This window comes from Kogia breviceps, chromosome 12 (assembly GCF_026419965.1).
Source record: "Kogia breviceps isolate mKogBre1 chromosome 12, mKogBre1 haplotype 1, whole genome shotgun sequence".
NCBI classification, from domain to species: Eukaryota; Metazoa; Chordata; class Mammalia; order Artiodactyla; family Physeteridae; genus Kogia; species Kogia breviceps.
The window spans coordinates 81,997,873-82,024,244 of NC_081321.1; the positions used below are offsets into that span (position 1 = coordinate 81,997,873).

At 37.0% G+C, this 26,372-nt stretch overlaps 1 protein-coding gene and 1 pseudogene across 1 annotated transcript in view; one reads left to right on the forward strand and one right to left on the reverse strand.

The window, feature by feature from the left end:
• The window catches only part of ANKS1B (ankyrin repeat and sterile alpha motif domain containing 1B), a 1,077,938-nt gene that overhangs the window by 616,990 nt on the left and 434,576 nt on the right, over positions 1–26,372 (reverse strand). The window contains exon 12 of the mRNA XM_067009945.1: positions 190–370. Within this exon, the coding sequence (XP_066866046.1) occupies positions 190–370 (181 nt within the window). The remainder of the gene's footprint in view (positions 1–189; positions 371–26,372) is intronic.
• On the forward strand, positions 19,076–19,619 carry LOC136792316 (glyceraldehyde-3-phosphate dehydrogenase pseudogene; annotated as a pseudogene).

Genomic DNA, 26,372 nt, shown 5'->3' on the forward strand with positions numbered 1-26,372 from the left:
CCATTAGTGTATTCAAAAAGAATATTATACCACACTCTGACAAAAATAGTAAGCCTCTACATTGCCACACATGTAGGTGAACGAAAAACACAATGAGATTTATATGAAGATTCCTCTTAAGTCCCCTAACTCATAAAGGCTTGGGTTTTAAAAGCTCAAAAATATAGCTGCATAAATGAACTACTTTACCTGTACGGCCAGTTCCCTCGTTCTTGACTTCTGTGGTTGCCACAGAAGAGGTGGGTGGACTAACAGGAGGGCTGGAAGTAAAGCCTGTACACCCTGTAGATGTGTTGATTTCAAAATATTCTTGGCAGTGATTCATTCGATGAAAATCCAGAGAAGACACAATAGATGTTCGTTGTTTAGGCTGAAATAAATGAGCATGATAAGAGTATTAATATGATCATGTTCATCTTCAGCCCAATCTCCCCATCAATTTATAAGTGATTTTTCTCAGTTAAACTGTCTGTTTTTTATATATAAAATATACTTGTGCTTTACAGAGAGACATTAAATAATCCCTTGATTAGTTAAATAATAAAAAATTGTTTAATGAAAAAATATCATGGCATAGTTGATAAAATAAGTTAGACTTTTTGTTAGATTTTCCCAGAAGACTGCAAAATACAGTGTGCAGAATTTCTCTTAATGATCAATTCAGAATGTTGCAATTTTGAGTCACCTTTCATTCAACTAATACTTATTAAGGACTTAGCATTTGCCAGACTCTGAGAATATAGAATCTAATAATAAAATGGCCCTTAAAACACTGAAGCATAATTAAGGCAGTTCCATTTTTTTTTATTCTCTATATAGTCCAAGGAATTGGTGGCATTCGATATTATCCCCAAGTACCATATGCTGGAATTTTATCATTAGAATTAAGTAAAGTTGTATAGAACATTTTCCAGGATCTAAGAATCTACTTGGTATTCATAGTGGACTTTGATTTTCTTTTTTAAGGATTTAAATTAATCCCCAAATAGCAAGAAAAGTCAATTTAAACAAAAAAGGTAAAATCATGGAGTAACAGCAGATATAATCTATACCCTTTATCAGTAATGGATTGTTCCCTATAGCAGTTTTCTGATTTTTTCCACAATTTTAATTATATTCACTTTTTTTTTTTCCTGCCTTAGCAGAGCTTCAAACATCATCCTTCAGAAAAGCTGCAGTCTTTTTGGCTCTCAGAATTGTGCACATTTCCTAATAATTAATCCAAGTTTTGTTACTTTTTATTCTTCTTATTCATATCAATGAAATATTAACAATCTCTTGTAATACTTGACAAGAGATTAACTACAATCTCTTTGTAATAGAGTTTATTGTACTTTACTTTCCCCAAAGTACAATAAACTTTTGGTTTACTAACACTTTCACTGCCCTAAAATACTTGTTAATTTTATCACTGAATTCCACAATTATTTTCCTGCAGAATATTCAAGTTACCCTGTCTCTTCCAGCTCATCATGTTTTTTTTAAAGTACACATCACTTAGTCTATAATCTAAACTAGACAATGATATTGAAATGTATTTTACAGAGTTTTTTTTACATAAGATGCGCAGATTATCATAATATGCTTTCACCATTGCACTATCTTTATGGGAGAGGTTGGAAGGCATATATATTGTTATACAAGAGGTTAAGTCATTTATTATTACGACACATGAACTCAGTAATGAAATTCAAATTAGTACCCACATAGGACTCAGTTGCTTTTGAAGTATGAAAGACTGGGGTTCGGGCTTCCCTGGTGGCGCAGTGGTTGAGAATCCGCCTGCCGATGCAGGGGACACGGGTTCGTGCCCCGGTCCGGGAAGATCTCACATGCCGCGGAGCGGCTGGGCCCGTGAGCCATGGCCGCTGAGCCGGTGCGTCCGGAGCCTGTGCTCCGCAACGGGAGAGGCCACAACAGTGAGAGGCCCGCATACCACAAAAAAAAAAAAAAAGAAAGTCTGGGGTTCAATGTCAGACTTGGTTTCTCATGAAATGTCTCTCCTTGGGGGTACTGAATCTCAATTCATATTCAATTTTCTTTCTACTAGACTATATAATTAAAAGGCATGGAATATGACACTGGCTGCAATGGAAACACAGGTATGTCCATCATTGTGGTTTTGTTTCATTGTGTTGTGTTTTGCTTTTGTTTCACATTGTATAAAGGCAACAGACCAAATTTATATAATGTTCCTTCTCATAAACATTACAAGGATCAAGCCAACTGATATGTATGACTCCTTTACTTATGTGTCTTAAATACATGTTTCTGAACCTTGACCACCCAACGTTTTAAATGCATGAAAAGCGCAATTTGTTATGCAATCATGAAAGCAAACAAACTATTCTTTTGCATTAATTCATTCTACAAATATTTGCTGAGTGTATACTAACCTGTGGATACCTTGGTAAGCAGTATGATAGGAATAAAATGAGTAAGCCATTGTCCCTCTTCTCCAGGTGATTATAGACTTGAAGTGGGAGGAGGGATGGTGCATGAGGGAGAGATAAGCAATCCAAGGATTATGTGTCAGTATAGTAGAGTGATAAGCGTCATGATAAGTGGACACAAAATATAAAAGGTGAACCTCTGCTTTACGGAGGGGATTAGGAAAGGCTTCCACAAGCAGGTGATTGATGGCTGAGTTGATTCTTTTTTTTTTTTGTGGTACGCGGGCCTCTCACTGCTGTGGCCTCTCCCATTGCGGAGCGCAGGCTCTGGACGCACAGGCTCAGCGGCCATGGCTCACGGGCCCAGCCGCTCTGCGGCATGTGGGATTCTCCCGGACCGGGGCACGAACCCGTGTCCCCTGCATCGGCAGGCGGACTCTCAACCACTGCGCCACCAGGGAAGCCCTGAGTTGATTCTTGATGAAGCAGAGGTGGTAGGCAAACAAAAGAGGATGGGGAGAAGGAAAGTGCAAACTGCAAACGGTTCAGTATGGCTGTAGAGCAGAGTATGCGAAGGTAGTGATGGGTTCAAGCCGTGAGATATTGGATGTTGCAGGGGGACAAATCATAAAGGGCTCTAATGCCATGTTAAGGAGTTTGGTCTTTAACCTGAATATTTTAAGGAACTACTGGATGATTTCTAAGCAAGAGGGTTTCATAGTTGGGTTTGTATTTCAGTAAAATAATTTTAGCAGTTTAGAGAATGAACAGGTAAGGGCAGAACTTGAGGAAGGGAGACTAATTAGGAGGATGTTACAGAATTCCAGCCAAGACATAATGGGGTCCTGAGGTAAAGCAGTTGCAACAGTGTTGGAGATAGCAGATGTTTTTAGGAGATGCTAATGTGGTTATAGCTCTTTAGATGTTGGTGTCTGATTGGATGTGTAGGTTGATTTTAAGGAAGGAGTCTAGGGTGACTCATAGATTTCTCGATTGGGTGGATGCTAAATGATAAGGTTATTTTTGTGGGAAATACAAATGTATACACTCCTATACCAGAAGTATACAAGATATATGCTTGGATGCTATCGAGACTCAGAATAGACTTCTTAGTCTATATGGTTATGCAAATCTACATGATATTTCCCTTTCTTTCTTTGAACAGAGTACTATGATCTCACTGTATCACAGCTTCAAATAACATATCTGGAGGAAGGGAGACAGGCTAATGGAAATTCTAAAGGGAAGAAACCATTGATCAGTGATCATCTGACCTCATTCTTATTTGCTTCTTCAGAACTGCCTATAGGTTATCATTAGCCAGCTTAAGGAACATTGAGGCAGTGAGGAGTCATTGCCCAAAGTTCTCTGAGCATCTGAGATGATGAAAAATGAGAATCATTATATGTTAGTCATGCTCTAAGAAAGGGATCAGCAAACTATGGCCTGTGGTCCAAATCTGGCCTGCCTCCTGTTTATGAAAATAAAGTTTTATTGGAATACTATGTTCATTCATTCACTTATTGTCTATGACTGCTCTCAACACTACAATGATAGATTTGAGAAGTTGTGACATAGGCCATATTATCCATAACACCTAAAATATTTACTGTCTGGTTCTTTAGAGAAAACATTGGCCAACCCCTGTTTTAAGGGATCATTTTACACATCATTTTAGTGCTCAACAAAACCACAAGCTAGGTTCCCTTTTATTTCCAGCCTTATGTGCATTTAGGTTGAGGCCATGTAACTGACTGATTGACCTGTTAGTAGAAGTAAGCCTTCTCCATCCCTCTCTTTCTCTCCAGATGATGTAGTTGCAAGATGAAGGAGGGTCATTCAACCCAAATTGGGCTTTATGAGAAGTTGAAATAAACATTCTTTATGTTAAACTATTGAGATTCTGGGTTTGTCTGTGGTGGCCCTAGAACTACTTATCTTAACTAGCACAGAATGCAGTGGCTCACTTAAATGATTTACTCACAATTACATAAGTAGTTAGCACGAAGGGCTTAGATTGGAAGGAATGTTCATGTATTCAAACCTAGAGACAAGTAGATGGTGCCTCAAAACACAAAGGACAGAGGTAGAATTAAAAAGAGATATCTCGGGGCTTCCCTGGTGGCACAATGGTTGAGAATCTACCTGCCAATGCAGGGGATACAGGTTCGATCCCTGGTCCAGGAAGATCCCACATGCCGCAGAGCAACTAAGCCCATATGCCACAACTACTGAGCCTGTGCTCTAGAGCCCGTGAGCCACAACTACTGAGCCCATGTGCCGCAACTACTGAAGCCCACAGGCCTAGAGCCTGTGCTCCGCAATGAGAAGCCACCACAATGAGAAGCCTGTGCACTGCAACAAAGAGTAGCCCCTGCTCGCCACAACTAGAGAAAGCCTGTGTGCAGCAGCGAAGACCCAACACAGCCAAAAATAAATAAATTAAATAAATAAAAATTTATTTTTTTAAAAAAGAGATCTGTGTGGGGAAATAGTAGCAATGGGAGAAAAGAATAAAGAGATGGTAGTGATATTAAAAATGGAGATAAAAGAGGATGGGTGTGGAATATTTACTTAAACTTTCATTTTAATATATTCTATTTTTTAAAAACTATTCTGACGGAATCCTGCTAAGTCATTCAGTATAAGAAAAAAAAAGTGTTTTCACAAATTCACTGAAATTACAAATGGAATTTGCCAAGTTTTAATGTGTAAGATAAGTGGGGCCTCTAAAATATCTCCCCAGCCTCCGTGGTCCAGCACTCGTATCTCCCTAGCTTCCAAAGGACTTGCTCCCACACATATTTACTTAACTAGAGATAGCAAACTATAGATCATGGGCCAAACCCGGCTTCTGACTATTTTTGTAAAGCATGTGAGCTAAGAATATTTTTTACATCTTTTAATGGTTAAAAAAAATGGAAAAATAATATTAGTGACGGGTGAAAATTATATAAAATCCCAATTGCAATGTTTATAAATAAAGTTTTATCAGAACATAGTCATGCTCATTCACTTATATTTCATGCGATTGGAGCAGAGCTGAGTAGTTGCAGCAGAGACCATATGACTCACAAAGCCTAAACTATTTTATTGTCTGGTCCCATGCAGAAAAGGTTGGTGATCCCTGCTATGCAGTGATTAGGGAATATCTCTGAGGACCTGAAACTGAGTTAGACACATGAATGATTGTGAGTCAAGGCTAGCTACATGGAATTGCTGGACGCAGTACAACATGGAAATGTGGGGCTCTTTGTTCCAAAAGCAGGGAAAAAAGTTTTTCCTTTATTCCATGGTCTCTCTCTAGATCTGTCATGGTGCTTTTATTTGCCATTTACTGTTGCGTTCCCTTGGGCACAAGGACACTTATAGGATGAGAGGAGACCCTCACAGGCACCCAGGGGTTTTGCCCTGCAACTCAGTACATATATTCAACCTTGACCATCCCCACACTCAGGGTCTCAGTGCTGTATCAGCAGTTGGTGGGCTGGCTGGGAGCACTAGCGTTGGGGGGTCAGGTGGTCAAGAATCCTACCTAGTAATATGGGGAGATGGTGGGAGCTGGGACCACAGATGAGCCAAGGCTCCAAGCCCCAGCACATGCTCCCTTTTCCCACAGACTTCACTTACAAAATACAAATTCAGAGATAAGAATTAAGAATTTTAGACAGCTAAGCAAGAGCATTAAACCCCAAGCATAGGGCCCTTCTTAGCATGGGGCCTATTGAGACTGCACTGGTCCCACATCAATGAAGCCAGCGCCATCTTAGTTATTACCTTAAAGGGACAAATGTGTGAATTTACTGGTGTCACATACAGGATAGCACACATCCTCTACCCTTATTTTGGATTATCTTCATCAGTCAGAACCAAGTTCCTAAGAATATCTTTATGTTGTATCAAAACATAAATGAAATATAACATTCTGATGCAATACTAAGAATTTCATGACATTACTGTAACCCAGACAGATATGATTCACGTATGAATAAAATGAGAACACAAAATTCCTAACCAGAATGCGATTTAGGTAATGTGTACATTTACGTCCAAATTTTCTCTGATTGAAACCTAAGTTTCAAATATCCACTTCTATGTTTCCTCTGCTATTTTCAAATTATTTAAACTAATGGACATGTAAAAAAATCCACTTCCTTGGATTTAAGCGGATTTTAAATCATTTGAATTCACTTCATTTAATTATAAAGGGACCTCATCAACCTCCTAAAAAAATGTCAAATAGGACTACAGGGATACAGTGGTGTCAGCCCAAAGAAAAAGTGGTGCTAACAAAAGTCAATGGCGATATTAAATTATCCAAGCAATACCAAGGTTCAAAATGAGTTCCCAGAGAAAACAGCTGAATGTCAGAAGATTAGCAAGTGGCACCAGTAGAAATACATGGAGATGACAGACTTCCTAGACACTGGCCCATTGATAAATTATATCAGCACAAAACAATGTCCTATCAAGTCAGTGGCAATAAAATTAGATGCCTTCTTATACTTTTAAAAATGGGGATGAGGTGGGGTGGTAAAAATGGGAAGCTAGACCAGTAGTATTTTCTTTTAGAACTTTAATCAACCTGAAATATTTTGTGTATATGGTATATGGTGAAAAATTTAATTCTAAGTATTTTTTCCACCAAATGATAGCCTACTGTCCCAATACCATCATTTATTTCTTTACTGATTTGAAATGCCACCTTTATCATGTACTATATTTCCAAATATAGACTGGGTTTACATTTTTGGACTCTACTGTGTTCCCACTGATCTATTCCTGTGCTAGTACCACACTCTCTTAATGACTGTTGTGGCTTCTCCTACTTCTAGAGTTCATATTAAATGGATATTGAATCTCTTTGACCTTTCTTGTTTTATATTCTGGGATATTTTACTATTTGGTGTTCTATAATTTATTCCAAAAATACTACTGATCATCAGCCATGTGTCAGGCACTATTCTAGGCTCTGGGGAATACATCAGGACAAATTAGATAAGGCATGAAGCATTTAGGCATATTGTTATGACTTTAGGTATGATGATCCTATTTTTAATTTTCAATAACATTTATTTTCTAAATTAAAAAAATAACTTGTTTTCCATTAAAAAATGACCTGTTCTAATTTTCTGAGTTCAATAATCTCCCAAATCTTTCTGAGGAAACTGATTACAATCTTTCTCTGGAATTTTTTGTTTTTCTCAGAAGTCATTTATTTACTTTATTTGTTGATCTTGGTTCCTCTCTTTTTGGTTGCTACTTTTCCTCAAATATCTGGTGTTCTTGGTAAACCATTTTTGTTTACCTAGGATACTGCTTCATTTCTCTCTCCTACTCCAGTTCCCACAGTAGGGGCTTCACCTGACTTCACCTTACTGAGAGAGTTATTACCATGTGGTAGGAAAATAAAGTCAACTGCTCCATGTATAACCTGTTGAGGTGTTTTACTTGTCCCGACTAATCCCTGCCTAAATCCAACACCATTTTTTAAAACATCTTTATTGGAGTATAATTGCTTTACAATGGTGTGTTAGTTTCCGCTGTATAACAAAGTGAATCAGCTATACGTATAAGTATATTCTCATATCTCCTCCCTCTTGCGTCTCCCTTCCATCCTTCCTATCCCACCCCTCTAGGTGGACACAAAGCACCGAGCTGATCTCCCTGTTCTATACAGCTGCTTCCCACTAGCTATCTATTTTACATTTGGTAGTGTATGTAAGTCCATGCCACTCTCTCACTTCATCCCAGCTTACCCTTCCGCATCGACAGATGAATGGATAAAGAAGATGTGGCACATATGTACAATGGAATATTACTCAGCCATTCGTTTTTATCTTTCAAAAGTTCCCAAATGCTTCTAATAGCATCACTCCCTGCTTTTCATCACTGCTATGGGTTTATTCTTATTTTTATATTGATTTTACCATTTAAATTGCATGTAAGAGTGGAGAAAATGCAAATAGCTGGGATCAGTTCAACATATTGAGTTAGAATTCTCATATTCTGTCTTGATCACTTTTAAAACAGTATAAAGAAGGGATTTGAGGGAGTTTAGACAATAGCTCAGTAAAGGGTAGATATTATTAAACTTTTTATTATAGATGTCATGAAAATTGGAAACAGTTTATATTTTTCTTTCTTTGTAGTGAAAGGAATAAACTTTAAAATGGGGTACAATTTTTTATCATGAATATAATAGTTAATATGATTAAGACGTTTTCTAAAAATATAGAACTTCTTATCTTCAGGTAAGAAACCTGACCCCTGTCATACAACGTATTCAAACTTTAATTGGAAAGACTACATGCAGTCATGAAAGGGTAATAAAAGCTGTGATTTTTATTCTAGTTTTATTCAATAAAAGTGTTAAGTAGCTCTGGAGTCAGTGTAGACACTGAAGAACTGGAGAACCTTTGATCTCTAAACCATGAGGTTTATTCTTATAGAAGCTTCCCCCAGCATTAAAATAGTCATGACTATCTTGCAAAAAGTATTTTTTGAATTAGGCATTTCAAATATCTATGCATTAGTATTTCAAAGATGCTCAAGTCAAATTCAAAGTGGCCAAAATTAAAAATAAGGCCAGCTTTATTTCCCAAATTTAGTTTCTTTTAAAAAAAATTTTAAATGATTTGTTTCAGTCTAAGAACAGCAAGAGTTTAGTTATGCAAAGGATTATAGAAGACAGGTTCTGAGCAGCCCAAATGGGAAGTTCATATCACTGTGTGAGTGAAAGAAAATGTTTTTACAAATAAAAGTGGATGTTGCTTTTATTTTTACAACTTAATTTTTTACACTAGTTGTTTGGAGATAATTGTAGATTCACATGCAGTTGTAAGAAATAATACCAAGAAATTGCATGTGCACTTTTCCTGGTTTTCCCCACAGATAATTAACATCTTGCAAAACTATAGTACAACATCACAACCAGGATATAGACATAGACACAGCCAAGAAAAAGAACAATTCCACAAGGATCCCTCCTGTTGCCCTTTTATAGCCACACCTACCTCTCTCCTGCTCCCACTTCCTCCTTAACTCCTGGCAACCACTAATCTGTTCTCTATTTCTATAATTTTGTCATGCCAAGAATGATGAACAAATAGAATTATACAGCATGTAACTTTTGGGGATTCGTTTTTCTCAGCATAGTAGTTTTCTAGAGACTCATCCAAACTGTTGTGTGTATCAATAGCTTTTTCTTTTTTATGCTGAGTAGTATTCAATGTTATGGATGTACCACACTTTAATTAACCCACTGAAGGACATCCGGTTTGCTTCCAGTTTTCAAGTATTAGGAATAGTGCTGCTATAAACATACATGCACAGGTTTTTTGGGTGAACGTAAGTTTTTATATAGCTGGGATGGATTCTCAGGAGTGCACATGCTGGGTAGTACAGTAGTAATGTGTTTAGTGTTTTAAGAAACTGCCAAACTGTTTTCCAGATTTGTTGTACCATTCATATCCTTGCCAGCATTTGGTGTTGTTACTACTTTTGATTTTAGCCATTCTGATTGGAGTACAGTGATATCCCACTGTTATTTTAATTTGCCTCTCCTTATCTGTTAATAAATTTGAATACCTTTTCATGTTCTTATTTGCCATCTGTATATCCTCTGCAGTGACATGTCTCTCCATGTCTGTTGTCCATTTTCTAATTAGATTGATTGCTTTTACAGTGTTTAGTTTTTCTCTCATCCAATTTTATTTTGTTTCATTATTTTTTTAATTGAAGTATAGTTGATTTACAATGTTGTGTTAGCTTCAGGTGTACAGTAAAGTGATTCTATATATATATATTATATATATATATAATATATATATACCAAATATAGTTCTCTGCACTACAGAGTAGGTCCCTGTTCATCTATTTTATATATAGAGTGTGTGTATGTTAATCCCAACTCCTAATTTATCCCTCCCCCCACCTTTCCCTTTTGATAACCATAAGTTTGTTTTCTATATCTGTGAGTCTATTTCTGTTTTGTAAATGAGTTCATTCATATCACTTATTTTAGATTCCACATAAAAGTGATGTCATATGGTATTTGCCTTTCTCTGTTTGACTTACTTCACTTAAATATGATAATCTCTAGGTCCAACCATGTTGCTGCAAATGGCATTATTCATTATTTTATGGATAACTAGTATTCCACTGTGTATATATACCACATCTTCTTTATCCATTCAGCTGTGGATGGACATTTAGGTTGCCTCCATGTCTTAGCTATTGTAAATAGTGCTGCTAGGAACATTGGGGTGCATGTACCTTTTCAGATTAGTTTTCTCCAGAAACATGCCCAGGAGTTGGGATGCTGGAGCCTATCATAACTCTATTTTTAGCTTTTAAAGAAACCTCCAAACTGTTCTCCATAGTGGCTGCACCAATTTACAATTCCTACCAATTGGAGATTAATTCCTTGACTGTTGCATTGCTTGCATATATTTTCTCCCATTCTGTGGGTTGTCTTTTTGTTTTGTTTATGGTTTCCTTTGCTGTGCAAAAGCTTTTGAGTTTAATTAGGTACCATTTGTTTATTTTTTAAATTTTCATTACTCTAGGAGACAGATCGAAAAAGATATTGCTTCAATTTATGTCAAAGAGTGTCCTGCCTATGTTTTGCTCTACGAGTTTTATAGTACCCAGTCTTACATTTAAGTCTTTCATCCATTTGGAGTGGATTTTTGTATATCATGTTAGAGAATGTTCTAATTTCATTCTTTTGCATGTAGCTGTCCAGTTTTCCCAGAACCACTTATTGAAGAGACTGTCTTTTTTCCATTGTAAATTCTTGTCTCCTTTGTCATAGATTAATTAAACATAAGTGCATGGATTTATTTCTGGGATTTCTATCCTTTTCCATCAATCTACCTGTCTGTTTTTGTGCCAGTACCGTACTGTTTTGATTACTGTAGCTTTGTAGTATCGTCTGAAGTCAGGGAGTCTGATTCCTCCAGTTCTATTCTTCTCTCTCAAGATTGTTTTGGTTACTCAGGGTGTTTCATATTTCTATATAAATTTTAGAATTTTTCATTCTAGTTCTGTGGAAAATGCCATTGGTGATTTGATAGGGATTGCACTGAATCTGTAGACTGCCTTGAGTAGTATGGTCATTTTAAAAATATTGATTCTTCCAGTCCAAGAACACAGCATATCTTTCCATTTGTTTGTGTCATCTTCAATTTCTTTCATCAGTACCATAGTTTTTGAAGTACAGGTCTTTTGCCTCCTTAGGTAGGTTTATTCCTAGGTATTTTATTCTTTTTGATGTGATGGTAAGTGGGATTCTTTCCTTAACTTCTCTTTCTGATCCTTTGTTGTTTGTGTATAGAAATGCAACAGATTTCTGTGCATTAATTTTGTATCCTGAAACTTTACCAATTCATTGATGAGCTCTAGTAGCTTTCTCGTAGTGTCTTTAGGATTTTGTATAGTATCATGTCATCTGCAAACAGTGACAGTCTTATTTCTTCTTTTCCAATTTGGATTCCTTTTATTTCTTTTTCTTCTCTGATTGCTGTGCCTAGGACTTCCAAAACTATGTTAAATAAAAGTGGTGAGAGTGGGCATCCTTGTCTTGTTGCTGATCTTAGAGGAAATACTTTCAGCTTTTCATCATTGAGGATGATGTTAGCTGTGGGTCTGTCATATATAGCCTTTATTATGCTGAGGTATGTTCCCCCTATGCCCATTTTCTGGAGTTTTTTTTTTTTTACATAAATGGATGTTGAATTTTATCAAAAGCTTTTTCTGTATCTATTGAGATGATCATATGGTTTTCATTCTTCAATGTTAATGTGGTATATAACAATGATTGATCTGTGGGTTTTGTTAGTATTTTGTTGAGGATTTTTGCATCAATGTTCATTAGTGATATTGACCTTTTATTTATTTTTTTTGTGATATCTTTTTCTGGTTTTTGGTATCAGGGTAATGGTGGCCTCACAGAATGAGTTCAGAAACGTTCTTTCCCCTGAAATTTTTTGGAATAGTTTGAGAAGGAGAGGTGTTAACTCTTGTCTAAATGTTTGGTAGAATTCATCTGTGAGGCCATCTTGTTCTGGACTGTTTGTCTATTGGGAGTTTTAAAATTACTGATTCAATTTCATTACTGGTAATTGGTCTGTTCACATTTCCTATTTCTTCCTGCTTCAGCCTTGGGAGATTCTACCTTTCTAAGAATTTTCCCATTTCTTCTAGGTTGTCCATTTTATTGGCATATAGTTACTTATAGTAGTCCCTTATGATTCTTTGTATTTCTGTGGTGTCAGTTGTAATTTCTTTTTCATTTCCAATTTTACTGATAGTATTGATTTGGGCCCTCTCCCTTTTGTTCTTGATGAGTGTGGCTAAAGGTTTATCAATTTTGTTTATCTTTTCAAAGAACTAGCTTTTAGTTTCATTGATCTTTTCCTTTTTTTGCAGTACACGGGCCACTTACTGCTGCGGCCTCTCCCGTTGTGGAGCACAGGCTCCGGACGTGCAAGCTCAGAGGCCATGGCTCACAGGCCCAGCCACTCTGCGGCACGCGGGATCCTCCTGGACTGGGGCACGAACCCGCATCCCCTGCATCGGCAGGCAGACTCTCAACCACTGTGCCACCAGGGAAACCTTCATTGATCTTTTCTATTGTTTTTTAGTTTCTATTTCATTTATTTCTGCTGTGATCTTTATGATTTCTTCCCTTCTACTAACTTCAGGTTTTGTTCTCTAACGTTAGGTTGTTTATTTGAGATTTTTCTTGTTTCCTGAAGTAAGCTTGTATCACTATAAACTTCCCTCTTAGAACTACTTTTGCTGTGTCTCATAGGTTTTAAAGATTTTTTTTTAACGTGGACCATTTTTAAAGTCTTTATTGAATTTGTTACAATAACTGCTTCCATTTTATGTTTTGGTTTTTTGGCCACAAGGCATGTGGGATCTTAGCTCCCCAACTAGGGATTGAACCCACACCCCCTGCATTGGAAGGCAAAGTCTTTAACCACTGGACTGCCAGGGAAGTCCCTCCCATAGGTTTTAGATCACTGTGCTTTTTTATTTTAATTTTTCTCTAGGTATTTTTTAATTTTCTCCTTGATTTCTTCAGTGATCCATTGGATGTTTAGTAGCATATTGTTTAGCTTCCACATGTTTGGTTTTTTTGTGGGTTTTTTTTTTTTGCAGTTTTTTTCTTGTAGTTGATTTCTAATCTCATAGTGTTGTGGTTGGAAGAGATGCTTGATATGATTTCAATTTTCTTAAATTTTCCCAAGGCTTGCTTTGTGGCCCAGCATGTGATCTATCTTGGAGAATGTTCCATGTGCACTTGAAAATAATGTGTATTCTGCTGCTTTTGGATGGAATGCTCTATAAATATCAATTAAGTCTATCTGGTCTAATGTGTTATTTAAGTCCTGTGTTTCCTTACTGATTTTCTGTCTGGATGTAAGTGGAGTGTTAAAGTTCTCCATTATTATTGTCCTCCACTTCTCCTTTTATGTCTGTTAACATTTGACTTATAAATTGAGGTGCTCCTATGTTGGGTGCATATGTATTTATGATTGATATCATCTTCTTCTTGGATTGACACTTTGATCATTACGGAGTGTCCTTCCTTGTCTCTTGTAACAATCTTTACTTCAAAATTTATTTTGTCTGATATGAGTATTGCTACTCCAGCTTTCTTTTGATTTCCATTTGCATGGAATACTTTGTTCCATCCCCTCACTTTCAATCTGTATGTGTCTCTAGATCTGAAGTGAGTCTCTTATAGACAGTATATATATGAGTCTTGTTTGTGTACCATTCAGCCACTCTATGTCTCTTTGTTGGAGCATTTAATCCATTTACATTTAAGGTAATTATCAATATGTATATTCTTATTGCCATTTTGTTAATTGTTTTGTTTTTGTAGGTCCTTCCCCCCCCCTTTCTTCTTTTGTTCTCTTGTGATTTGATGACTATCTTTAGTGTTATGTTTCAAGTCCTTTTTTCTTTTTCGTGTGTATATCTACTACAGTTTTCTGACTTGCAGTTTCCATGAGGTTTTTATATAGCAGTCTCTATATATTACTCATTGTTTTAAGTTGCTGACTTCTTAATTTCAAATGCATTTTAAATAGCCCACATGTGTGCTCTCATCCTATCATGATTACTGTTACTGGTATCATATTTTACATCTAGTTGCTTTGTGTACCCCTTAATTGCTTATTATGGATACAGATGATTTTACTACTTTGTCTTATAACCTCCCTACTAGCTTTGTGTGTGGATGAATCCCTACCTTTACTGTATGTTTGCCTAACCCTCACCCTAACCCTAAACTGGTGAGCTTTTCCATTTTATAATTTTTCTTGTTTCTAGTTGTGGCTTTTTCTTTTCTGCCTAGAGTAGATCCTTTAGCATCTGTTGTAAAGCTGGTTTGGTGGTGCTGAATTCTTTTAGCGTTTGCTTGTCTGTAAAGCTTTTGATTTCTCCATCAAATATGAACAAGAGTCTTGCTGGGTAAAGTATTCTTGTTTGTAGACTTTTCTTTTTCATCACTTTAAATATATCTTGCCATTCCCTTCTGGCCTGCAGTTTCTGCTAAAAAAAATCAGCTGACAGTCTTATGAGAGTTCCAGAAACGTTATTTTTTACTTTTCTCTTGTTGCTTTTAATATTCTCTAACTTTGATTTTTGTCATTTTGATTACAATGTATCTTGGTGTGTCCCTCTTTGGGTTAATCCTGTATGGTACTCTGTGCTTCCTGACTTTGAGTGACTGTTTCCTTTCCCAGGTTAGGAAAGTTTTCAGCTATTATCTCTTCAAATATTTTCTCAGGCCCTTTCTCTCTCTCTTCTCCTTCTGAGACCCCTATAATGTGAATATTAGCACACCTGATATTGTCCCAGAGGTCTCTTAAACTGTCCTCATTTCTTTTCATTCTTTTTTCTTGTTTCTGTTCTGTGGTAGTGATTTTCATTACTCTGTCTTCCAGCTTATTGATTCACTCTTCTGCCTCGTTTAGTCTACTAATGATTCCTACTAGTGTATTTTTCATTTCAGTTATTGTATTGTTCAACTCTGTTTGGTTGTTCTTCATAGTGTCTCTTTGTTAAAAAATTCTAACTTCTCACTCTGTACATCCATTCTCCTCCTGAATTACTGGATCATCTTTATGATCATTACTTTGAACTCTTTCTCAGGTAGACTGCTTATCTCCATGTCACTTAGTTCTTCTTCCAGGATTTTATCTTGTTCCTTCATCTGGAACATATTCCTCTTCCATCTCATTGTGTCTAAGTTGCTATCTGTATTTTTATGTATATGGTAGGTTAGTTACATTTCTCAACCTTGGAGAAGTGGCCTCCTGTAGAAGTCAATGGGTCCCAGTAGTGTACTCCCTTTCAACACCCAAGGGCCAGGGGTCAGCTTGTCCTAGGGTAGGGTTTGGCCTGTATTTGCAGACTTATTATGCAGGCTGTGTGATGGTAGTTATCTTGCTTCTGGTGTCTGCCCTCTGGTGGGTGAAGCTGGTCTAGAGGTTTCCTGGTAGCAGGGGTTGGTGCCTGCCCACTGGTGGATGGAGCTCGGTCTTGGCCCTCTGGTGGCAGGGCCATGTCAAGGGGCATGTATAGAGGTAGCCTGTCTGTTGCTGTGTCTCTGCCCATTTAGTTCTTTGGACTGAGGCACCTTAGCACTGGAGCCTATAGGTTCTTGGGTGGGGCCAGGCCTTGATGCTAACAAATAAAGGTGTGGTATGCATTGCATTTTATTCTTACAAAAATTATTCTGCTTTTTAGTTCTTAATTTACATCATTACTTTACTAATAGTAGCTCTCATTAAATACACATTGTGCCAGGTATCCTACATATTTTTCCCTGCAAACACCAAAGTAGCTCTACTAAAGTGCATATTATTTACGACATTTTACAGATGGGGAAATTGAAACTTCTCAGAGGACACTCTAAATTTCAAAGACAGTTTTAGAATCTAGCTCTCTCAATACTTCAAAGCAATGCATACACTTCACATTTCTATATAATTGCCCAAATTTCTCTATAATTGCCCAAAATGTCTTTCTATATAATAAAAATAATGTTTTTGTTAGTTTGGTAAGTAAATGATATCTTAAAAGAACGTTTTCCCCAGGATATTTGTAAAAGCAACTGCCATGAGGGTTATCACGAAGAAATAAATAAACAGTAGATGGGAGAAAGAAGTTAAGGTTTCAACCAGAAAGATGTGACAAACAAGTACTTACATGGATGAATTTAAGATGATATGAAGTTTTAAGAATAAGTACATAGAACTTCCCTTGGAATAAAATGTAATCAGTGTTATAGGAATTTATGTCATAGGATGATAGAGATTGTTTTTTAAATGAAGATAAGCATTCAAATTAATTTTAGCTAAAAATTTCAACTCCTTTTTGTGCTAAGTAGTTTTGAAAATATTTATCAAAATGCACATTAATAAAAGTTTTTCTTTTCTCCCTGTCCCATCTCTGGCAAAAGAATACTTGAAAGGCTGATAGGAAGGAACATATGGATATAAAGCAAGTATTTTTTAAAACCCATAAACTTAGTAACCAATTTCTAAATAATCAAGAATTGGCAAGAGTTATATATAAACTTTGCTTGGAGTTCCCCTAAAGAAACAAAAGCATTAAATTCTGACATGGTCTATAACTATAAAATCTCTTCCTTCATCCTTATATCAATGAGCAAATTGAGCACTCAATTCATTAGTGTCCTAAATTCAAAAGCACCTGTATGTTTCCTGCTAGTTCCTATGGGTAAAACTTATAGACACCTATTAGCAAGACAGAATGGGTGACATCCCTGGCGGTCCAGTGGTTAAGATTCCTTGTTTCCATTGCAAGGGGCATCGGTTCAATACCTGGTCGGGGAACTGAGATCCCACATGCTGTGTGGTGTGCCCCCCCAAATTAAAATAAAACATTTTACAAAGACAGAATGGGATTTGGAGCAAGGCAGAGTTAGATTCAAATCCGAGTACTGGTATTTACAGTTCAGTATTTGCATATGTAAATAGGGAAAATATAATTATCGTCTGGATTAATTGAGATAATGTAAATGAAGCACTAAGATAATGCCAACTTCAGAGTAAAGGACTGATAAATATTTGTTGTCTTCCCTTACTGCAACATTTAGCATAGATGAGACGACTGAAAGAAGACACTGGTAAGTTAAAGCATAATACAGATCTCTTAACAACTGGCAGAATCACTAAATTAAATGGAGAGGACAGTGGCAGGACCCCACTGATACATTACCATTTTCAGAGTAAGCGTTTAAGAGAAAGGGGGAGTCAGTCAGTTTGGAAGAAAATACAGCACATAGACTTATTTTATCAGTATTTAAAATAGCTGTTCTGGAAACTGTAAGGAGTGCCTAAAGCAGAAAGCTGTCAGGGGGGTCCTCTGATGGGAAGTAAGTTACAGAGGCCCTGGTAGAACTTCTCTAAACAGCTACCCATCCCTGATTTGGAGGAATGAGGACTCAAGGCCCTGATGGATCATGGAGCTGGGGAGAAAGCACACTCCCAATAATCTCTATTACTCCCATGTGGATAAACAATTTTATAAAGGATGGTATTTATTAGGAGGTCCAGGAACCTCAGTGGTGACTTTATCAAGAAGAAAGTTAGGAGGTTGTTAGGAGTTTGAATAGCATGCACCAGATAGCAACTCTGAAGAAAGAAGCTGGTCATTAGATACATTTTGAACCCAAACAAAACATAAAGTTGGGTATCAATGTTCCTTGATGCAGTGGCTCACTAAACAGAGAAAAATCAGTGGAAAATAATTTCTCTGCTGGGATGGCTCATGCTTGGCTCTATCATCTTCTGCACTTACCAGGTTAAAGAGTACCAAGCAATATTGACTAAAAGACAGACACAGTGCCTTCCCTCATGGACCTCATATTCTAGGGAACAAGACAGACATGGAGTGGAAAGGTGAAAAGTGCTGTGAAAAACTAGAGCGTGCTAGGAAGACACAGAATGAGGGATCTAATCTAACTTGGGGTATAAGGAACAGCTTATTTAAGGAAGTGACATTTTAGTTGCTACCTGAGGGAGGTGTATTTATTTCAGTGTAATATTATAAGCAGGGAAATAGGGTTTGTGATTGTTATATGTTTATTATGGATTATGTACCTTATCAATATAAAAAATTCTGCTTGCTCCTAATGCATTTTATCTAGAATTCTACTTTGTCTGTTTTAAATATTTTTGACAACTGCATTTCATTTTGCACTTAATAAATGCTTTTTCCACGTTAAGTTTTTAGTATTTTTCTTTTACTTTTAAAAATATGTGTCACTTTCAAACATCGTACTTTAGAGTTTGCATTTTGATGCAACATCTTTTCTCAAAATGGAACTCTTTAATGCTACATTTCCTAAATGTAACTGCCCTGTTTAGTCTCACTTCTGTCATCTTATTTTATAATGCTTATTTTTGTTTTGCTTTTTTCTATTTATTTTTTTACTCTTCCTCCTTCTCCTTCCCCTCTCCTTCCCTCCTTTCCTTCCCTTCCTCATTTTCTTCTTTCTTTCTTAAATGGTTGGGATATTCTAATTGTGCTAGTAGTAGCAGTGTTAAAATCTCCCATGTCATCAAACATTGTCCTATCTTAAGGATTATCTGGAAAATACAGTAGAACCTATATAACTATAATGTGCCATGGATATTATCACCACTTGTGACCCTTTTATAGACTACATCTTCTTCACTTTCCAGTATGACTCTTCTATTCAAGTAGAAGGGCATGATCAAGGCTGAGAACCAAAATTGTGTGGTAAACGGGAAGCCCATCTCCATCTTCCAGAAGCAAGATCCCAACAACAGAAAAAAGGATAATGCTTGTGCTAAGTATATGGTGGTTTTCACTGGTATCTTCACACCCTGTTGAAGACTGAGGCACACCTAAAGAACAGAGCCAAGAGGGTCATCATCTCTGCCACTCTATCAATGTCCCTGTGTTTGTGATTATAAGGAACCATGAGAACTGTGATAACTCCCTCAAGGTTTGACAGCAATGCTTTCTGTATCACCAACTGCTTTGCTTGCCTCCCCTGACAAGGTCATTTATAACAACTTTAGCATTGTGAAGGGACCAATGACCATAGCCCATGCTATCACTGCCCATGTAAGTCCAAGGATGGCAAACTTGTATGATGGCTATAGTGTTGCCCAAAATATCATCACTGTATCCACTGACCACTGACACTGCCAAGGCTGTGGATAAGCTGATCCATGTCTGATGGCGTGACCTTAGAAGTCCCTACTGTCACAATGTTTATCAAGGATCTGACCTGGAGAATATATTAGTTAGCAGATGTCAGAGGGACCCCTTAAAAGGGAAGGCAACCTGGGCTACACTAAAGACCAAGTTGTCTCCTGTGACTTTAATGATGATATCCTCTCTTTTGCCTCAGATGCTGGGGCTGACATTGTCCTCAAAGGCCACTTTTTAAGCTGCTTCTAGGCATGGCAGTGAAGTTGGCTTCAGAAACCATGGGACTCCTGGACCAACAACCTTAGCAAAAGTGCCAGAGGAAAACAGACTCTCATCTGCAGCGGAGTCTCTCTCCATTTTTATTTCTTAACTCATTGAAAATTTCCCATCCTTGACACAGTTTCCATCCAAGGATCCCTGAAGAAGGACAGGGATTTAGAGAGTATCTATCACCAGTACCATGCCCTATAGACTGTACTTTATCTAGCAAGGAAACAAATGAAAGAATATTTTTTTCCTGACATAAGATTAGAACATTTTGGTGAATTAACCAATCATGGACACATAAGCAAGCATTAAAAATCATATTTCATGTCATGAAAGAATCTGAGGATATATCCTTTAGGTTGAAAAATAAGTTACAAAGCAATATACACACTGACATAAATTTTTAAAATTAATATATGTGTGTAGAAAAAGTCTATTTATTAATGGCAATTAAAACTGAGGAATGACTTTTTCTTTATGCATTTCTTAGTGTAAGTATTCTTTCCATCATATCACACTGCATATTTTTAGTTACAAGCTCTTCATCAGACAACACTAATTTTCATGTACTATTTCTCTAGGTAAGATTAGATTTCCACAAAATTTTGCTTCTGTAACTTAATGACTATTGCTTGATTTTGGTGAAGCTCGCTTGTTAAAAGAGTTTTAAATGTGGACAGCAGAGTGAGTAAGGAGATTAGTCACCAGATGACCTGGCACTCAATACATACATATTCCCAAATAACTCAAAGCTGAAGATGAGCAAAATAGATTAAATGGATTAAAAACAATACAATTTTTGAAAAAAACAAACCCTCAAATTCAGTGTCAGGTAAAAAGATGGACAACAATAAACCGCTTATAGTTTTTAGGGTGGGAGTGGGAGAAGTCCCTTATTCTTAAAAATTCATAAACTATCATGATAAACATTCCAGTACACAGGAGAGGTTAATTCAGAAAAAAAAAATTATAGTGACAGGACAGAGTACAGGCACATGAGTTAAATCAAATTTTAAACCGTTTAAAGAAAATTTTGAGTTATCGTTACATTTAGAGTTTTTTCAATTATCCACTTCTTTAAACTTTTTATTGAAGACTAAATATTCTTAGGCTCACAAAGCTTATTTCTGACAACTTGTTTAGCCATTCTTACAACAAAAAATTGTAGAGTACCTTTCACGTATAGGAATGAGGAGATGACAGTGGGCATTTATTCACTGCGGGATGTCAGAGAGGGCATCCTTGAGCAAGGGATGTCTAAGTGGAGTCCTAAAGAATGAGTAAAAGGTAAAAAGCCAGAGCAAGGAGTAAGAAATAGAGAATGGAAGAGTTTGGAGGAGAAACATGGCATTTGTTTGGAAAGAGCATGGTGCTTTGGAGGAAATAAAATGACCCTGGAGTTGGGATGGGGGTGTGGGTGTAGAGAGAAGAGAAGAGGAGAGAGGCTCAAGGTATCACGCTAGAAACAGACAGGGGCCTGGTCATAAACGCCTAGTGAGTTTGGTGGCTTTACATTTGATCAAGCAATAGCGATCAAACCTACTTTAAGGGTTTTTTAGCTAGGGAGTGAATGAACAGGCTTAGGAAAAATGGTATAGCACTTGAAGAAGCAATCTGAGTTTTACACTTCCTATTTGATTTGGATAATTTTTTCTCCTGTACAGATAGCAGAGGCAGATTTGAACAATGCATGCACACATGCATGCACACACACATACACACACAGAATAAAGAAAAAATTAAATCACTCATTTTATATACATACTTATACACACATATATGAACACACATTTATTACAAATTTGCAAGTAATCAATAGATGCAGACTCTATTTTACAGTTAACAAATTTATATTTTTAGAGTTACCATGTTAGTTCCTGATGTGATTAAATTAGTTTTCAAAAATAATTTAATCTTTTAATATTCTATCTTACATTCAAACAGAAAAATTTTCTTTCCAATTTCTGCTATTAAAATAGTGCTGCAATGAATATGTTTTACAGATTTCTCTCTCATTCTGAGCATTTCATTGGTATGGATGAGAGATTACTAGATTAAAAACAGAATAAATTTTTTTATGGCTCTTGATTCACATTCCCAAGAAGGTTTATAGAAACATTTCCACCATTAGTTTATGAGAATGCCTATACGACATGCCTTTACCTTACACTCACCATAGGATTTTCTTTTTTTTTTTTTTTGTGGTATGCGGGCCTCTTGCTGTTGTGGCCTCTCCCATTGCGGAGCACAGGCTCCGGACGCGCAGGCTCAGCGGCCATGGCTCACGGGCCCAGCCACTCCACGGCATGTGGGATCTTCCCGGACCGGGGCACGAACCCGTGTCCCCTCCATCGGCAGGCGGATTCTCAACCACTGCGCCACCAGGGAAGCCCGGATTTTCTTTTTTTTAACAACAAACTTTTTAAAAAAATAAATTTATTTGTTTATTTATTTATGGCTGCGTTGGGTCTTCGTTGCTGCACGCAGGCTTTCTCTAGTTGCGGGGAGCAGGAGCTACTCTTCGTTGCAGTGCGCGGGCTTCTCATTGAGGTGGCTTCTCTTGTTGTGGAGCACAGGCTCTAGGTGTGTGGGCTTCAGTAGTTGCAGCATACAGGCTCAGTAGTTGTGGCTTGCAGGCTCTAGAGCACAGGCTCAGTAGGTGTGGCACACAAGCTTAGCTGCTCCGCGGCATGTGGGATCCTCCCTGAGCAGGGATCGAATCCATGTCCCCTGCACTGGCAGGAGGGTTCTTAACCACTACACCACCAGGGAAGTCCTATAGGATTTTCATTTTTTTAAAAAGTTTTAACCATTTTTTAATCTAAAATGCTATAATTTAATTTTGAATTTCTTTGATATGTAGGGCTGTTAAACATTTCTCCTTGTGTTTATTAGATATTCATCTTTTTCTTTCTTGAATCATCTATTCATATTCTTTGTTTTTTTCTCACAGATGTATTAGTCTTCTTTATGGTCTTGTAAGACTGCTTCGCCTATTAGAGTATTAACAGTTTGTTTATATTTATTATAAATATCTCTAGCTCATTTGCTACTTGCTTCCTATTTTAATTGGGATATTTTTATGCAGTGTAGCTTTTAATTTTTATGTAGTCAAGACTATTTACCTTTTCCTTCAGGATTACTTTTGAGGCTTTTATGTTAAGTCAATGCTAGTGTCTCTAAGATTAAGTTTGAAATATTGACAGCCAGTGTCTCTATCATTTCAAACATTTTGTTAATTAATAGAGAAATGACTGCTGAGTCAATCATTTGTAACTGTTCTGACAGAAAGAGAAAGAAGATGTGTAAGGATGAGAAGATAAGAAAACATTTCTTCTAAAGTTGCTATTAATCACTGTCACTATTTTGTTAGAGTGCATTGACTAGTGTTTGTTTATGTAATTAAACTTATTTAAAATAGTCTTTTCTCATATGTTTTCACTAACCTAATGATCCTCTTAATTTATTAAGAGGAAAACTGCAATTATTATGTAGATATCTGTTTGTGTTGATATCTTTGTTGTATTTTTTATGGAATCCAACAGAAGATGTAAGACAGTTTTAAAGTGTCTTTCTGATATTCAAGAAATTTTGAGGGAAAAATACTCTTAAGTAAAATAGCAATATGGTTTGGTACCTGTCTCATACAACTTTCCTAAGGAGTCATGTTAAATTACATCAGTTATCCCTGAGTCCACTCAGCAAATATTTACTGTCAGGTTCTTTGCTAAACACCAAAAATCAAAGAAGAAAAAATTCACAGACTAGTGGGGGATCATTTGCAATTTTTGCTTTTATAAATAGTAAGGTAATTAATATGGTTTCCATAAAATTTTCTCATCTTTTTTGCTGCATAAATAGACTCTTATAATACCCACATAAAAATAATATGGAAGTATACACATAATGCTTACGGAACATAGTGGAATGACTAGAAAACCTTACATTTATCTACTTAACATGTAGAAGGTATCTCAAACTTTATGCAGCCAAAATCAGTCTTGGACTCTTGCTCCCCACCCCCAGCAACACCAAAACAAAACAGATTGTACAAAAATCCCTTGATTTCACCTAGACCTCACCATTTCAGTAAATAGCACCATGATTTTCACAGTGGCTCAAGCCATAAACCGAGAAATGCTTGATTCACATCTTATATCCCCTGAATTCAACAGAACAGCAAATATTTGGGTTCTACTTTGAAAATGTGTCTCAAAACCATTCACTGTTCTATACCTCCACTGCACCACCCTGATCCAAGAACTGCACTTCCTCTATTGGATGACTACAAAACCTCTGAATTATTTCCCCTACTTCTGCTTGCTCTCTATTTCATTTAAAAATGTAAATGAAATCATGTTGCATCCTTGCTTAAGCCCTTCAATGGCCTCTAATTGCACTTGGAGTAAAATCTACAATTTTTACAAAGACCTACTTGGTTCCCCATTTTCTGCAGCCTCATCTCAAAGCACTTTCCCCTAATACACAAGTCTTTTGCCTGTTCCTCTATCACAAGTTCATCTCATCATTAGGGCCTTTGTATTGATATGTTCTTTCCCTGGAACATTCTCTTTCTGACTCTTTGCATGGCTGGTTGTTTCTCTTCATTCATGTTCCAACTCAAATAGCACCTTCAGAGGGGCCTTCTCTGTTCTAAAGTACTGGCTACTCCTCCAACTTCTGTTTTAGTTAGTTCATAGCATTTATCACAATCTGAAATTACATTCTTTATTTATTGTTTACTTGATCATTGTATATCGACCTTCTCTGGAATATAAGCTCCTTGAGGGCAGGGACTTCTTTTTGTCTTACTCACTGTTATATTTCCTGTACCTAGCATGAAGTCTGGTATATAGCACTCACTCAGCAAATGAGTGAAATGGATGAATGGATAAGCGCATCTCACTGGAGATGGAGTAAGGAAGGGTTAATTAGGTGTTCTTATCCTGAAGGAAGAGTAGATGATGTTAACTAGGAATAGAAAGAAGGACACACATTCCAGACTGTGTCAGAAAGTGTGAGAGAACAAGTTTCCTTTCAGGAGTTGCATGAGTTTAGTGTGATTGCATGCAGGGGACGGTAGTCATAAAGAGGAGTACAGTATCAGAAGATAAATGGATTAATGTCTTAATGAGGAGTTTGGATGTTACCATGAGGTAATAAGCATCTTAGGAGTATTTTACAGAGGTGAATAACACGATCAGGTTGACAGTGTAAAAGATCATTTTCCACCCAGGGGGAGAATCTGGCACGGGGGGACAAAGCCTACACAAGGTGAGCAGGGTAGCCCTACAGAGGAGAGGCCTGGCTTGGGTGTCACACATCTCACAGTGTGTGGAGGGCAGCTGGGGTGAAGAGTCAAAGCAATGCCAGACTGAAGAGGGGACTCACCAAGGCTCAGCCCAAAGCGGAGAGTCAGAGCACACAGAAGGTAAGGAGCGGGGTGGACTGCATGGTGTGTGACACACCCTGAGCAGCGTGAAATGGCATCTATGTGGGGGTGGGTTGGCATGGGGAGGCAGAATCCAAATGGGGTGAGGCTGGTGTACACATATGGGGATAGCCCTAAATGGGTTTTAGGAACCACATCAAATTACTAAATACATTAAGGATAATGGAGGCCATGTTTCTGACTATCAGAAAATAAATTACAAATATGAAAATGAATTCTGTGGTGTTCACACTGAAATCACAGTATCACTATGAACTCATGAATTTCAATATCTATAAAGATGGGTATAGAAATATAGATGCATATACATAAATATACTTCTATGTACACATCCATACCCACATGTATACATATATATACATATTGTCCAAACATGTAAATATTTCCTAGCTCTGTGCACTGAGAGGGTCTTGCAGTGGTGACGTCCTAACAGTAACAAATATACCTAGTGCCTAAATCTCAGCATCTAACTACCATTTTCCACTAAAAGGAAATAGGGTTTCTTGGTGAAATGGCTGTTTCCGTATCTGGGACTGGAAAACTATATATGAGATAAGTTTAGAATATCTTATTGTTCCCAAAAGTAAGAAAGTACTCCAAGAATGATGGGGATATGTGAAAAGGACACAAGAGGGCTCCCTTTGGCAAAATCAGGAATCATTTAAGTATCAAAACAAATAATGAGAGTAATGTTGTAAAACTCATTGACTAAAATAGGAAAAAATGGGTCTAAACAAATACATATAAATAAATTTTAAAATTGAATGTTTTGTAGGAAATGGGATATTAATATAGTTTCAAAGTACTCTCCCACAAATGCTTGTAAGTTACAGAAAATAGAGAGTTAAGTTTACAGTGAAGAAGCCTGGGAGACACAATGTTAATTAAATGATCAAGGTGAACAATATCAGAAATAAGACAAGTCAAAATCATGTACCACCTGCTAGGATGCAATAAAAAACAACAACAAAACAATGCAGAGTCACTTCTGGATCTTTCCAACAAAGGTGAACAGCCTGAAT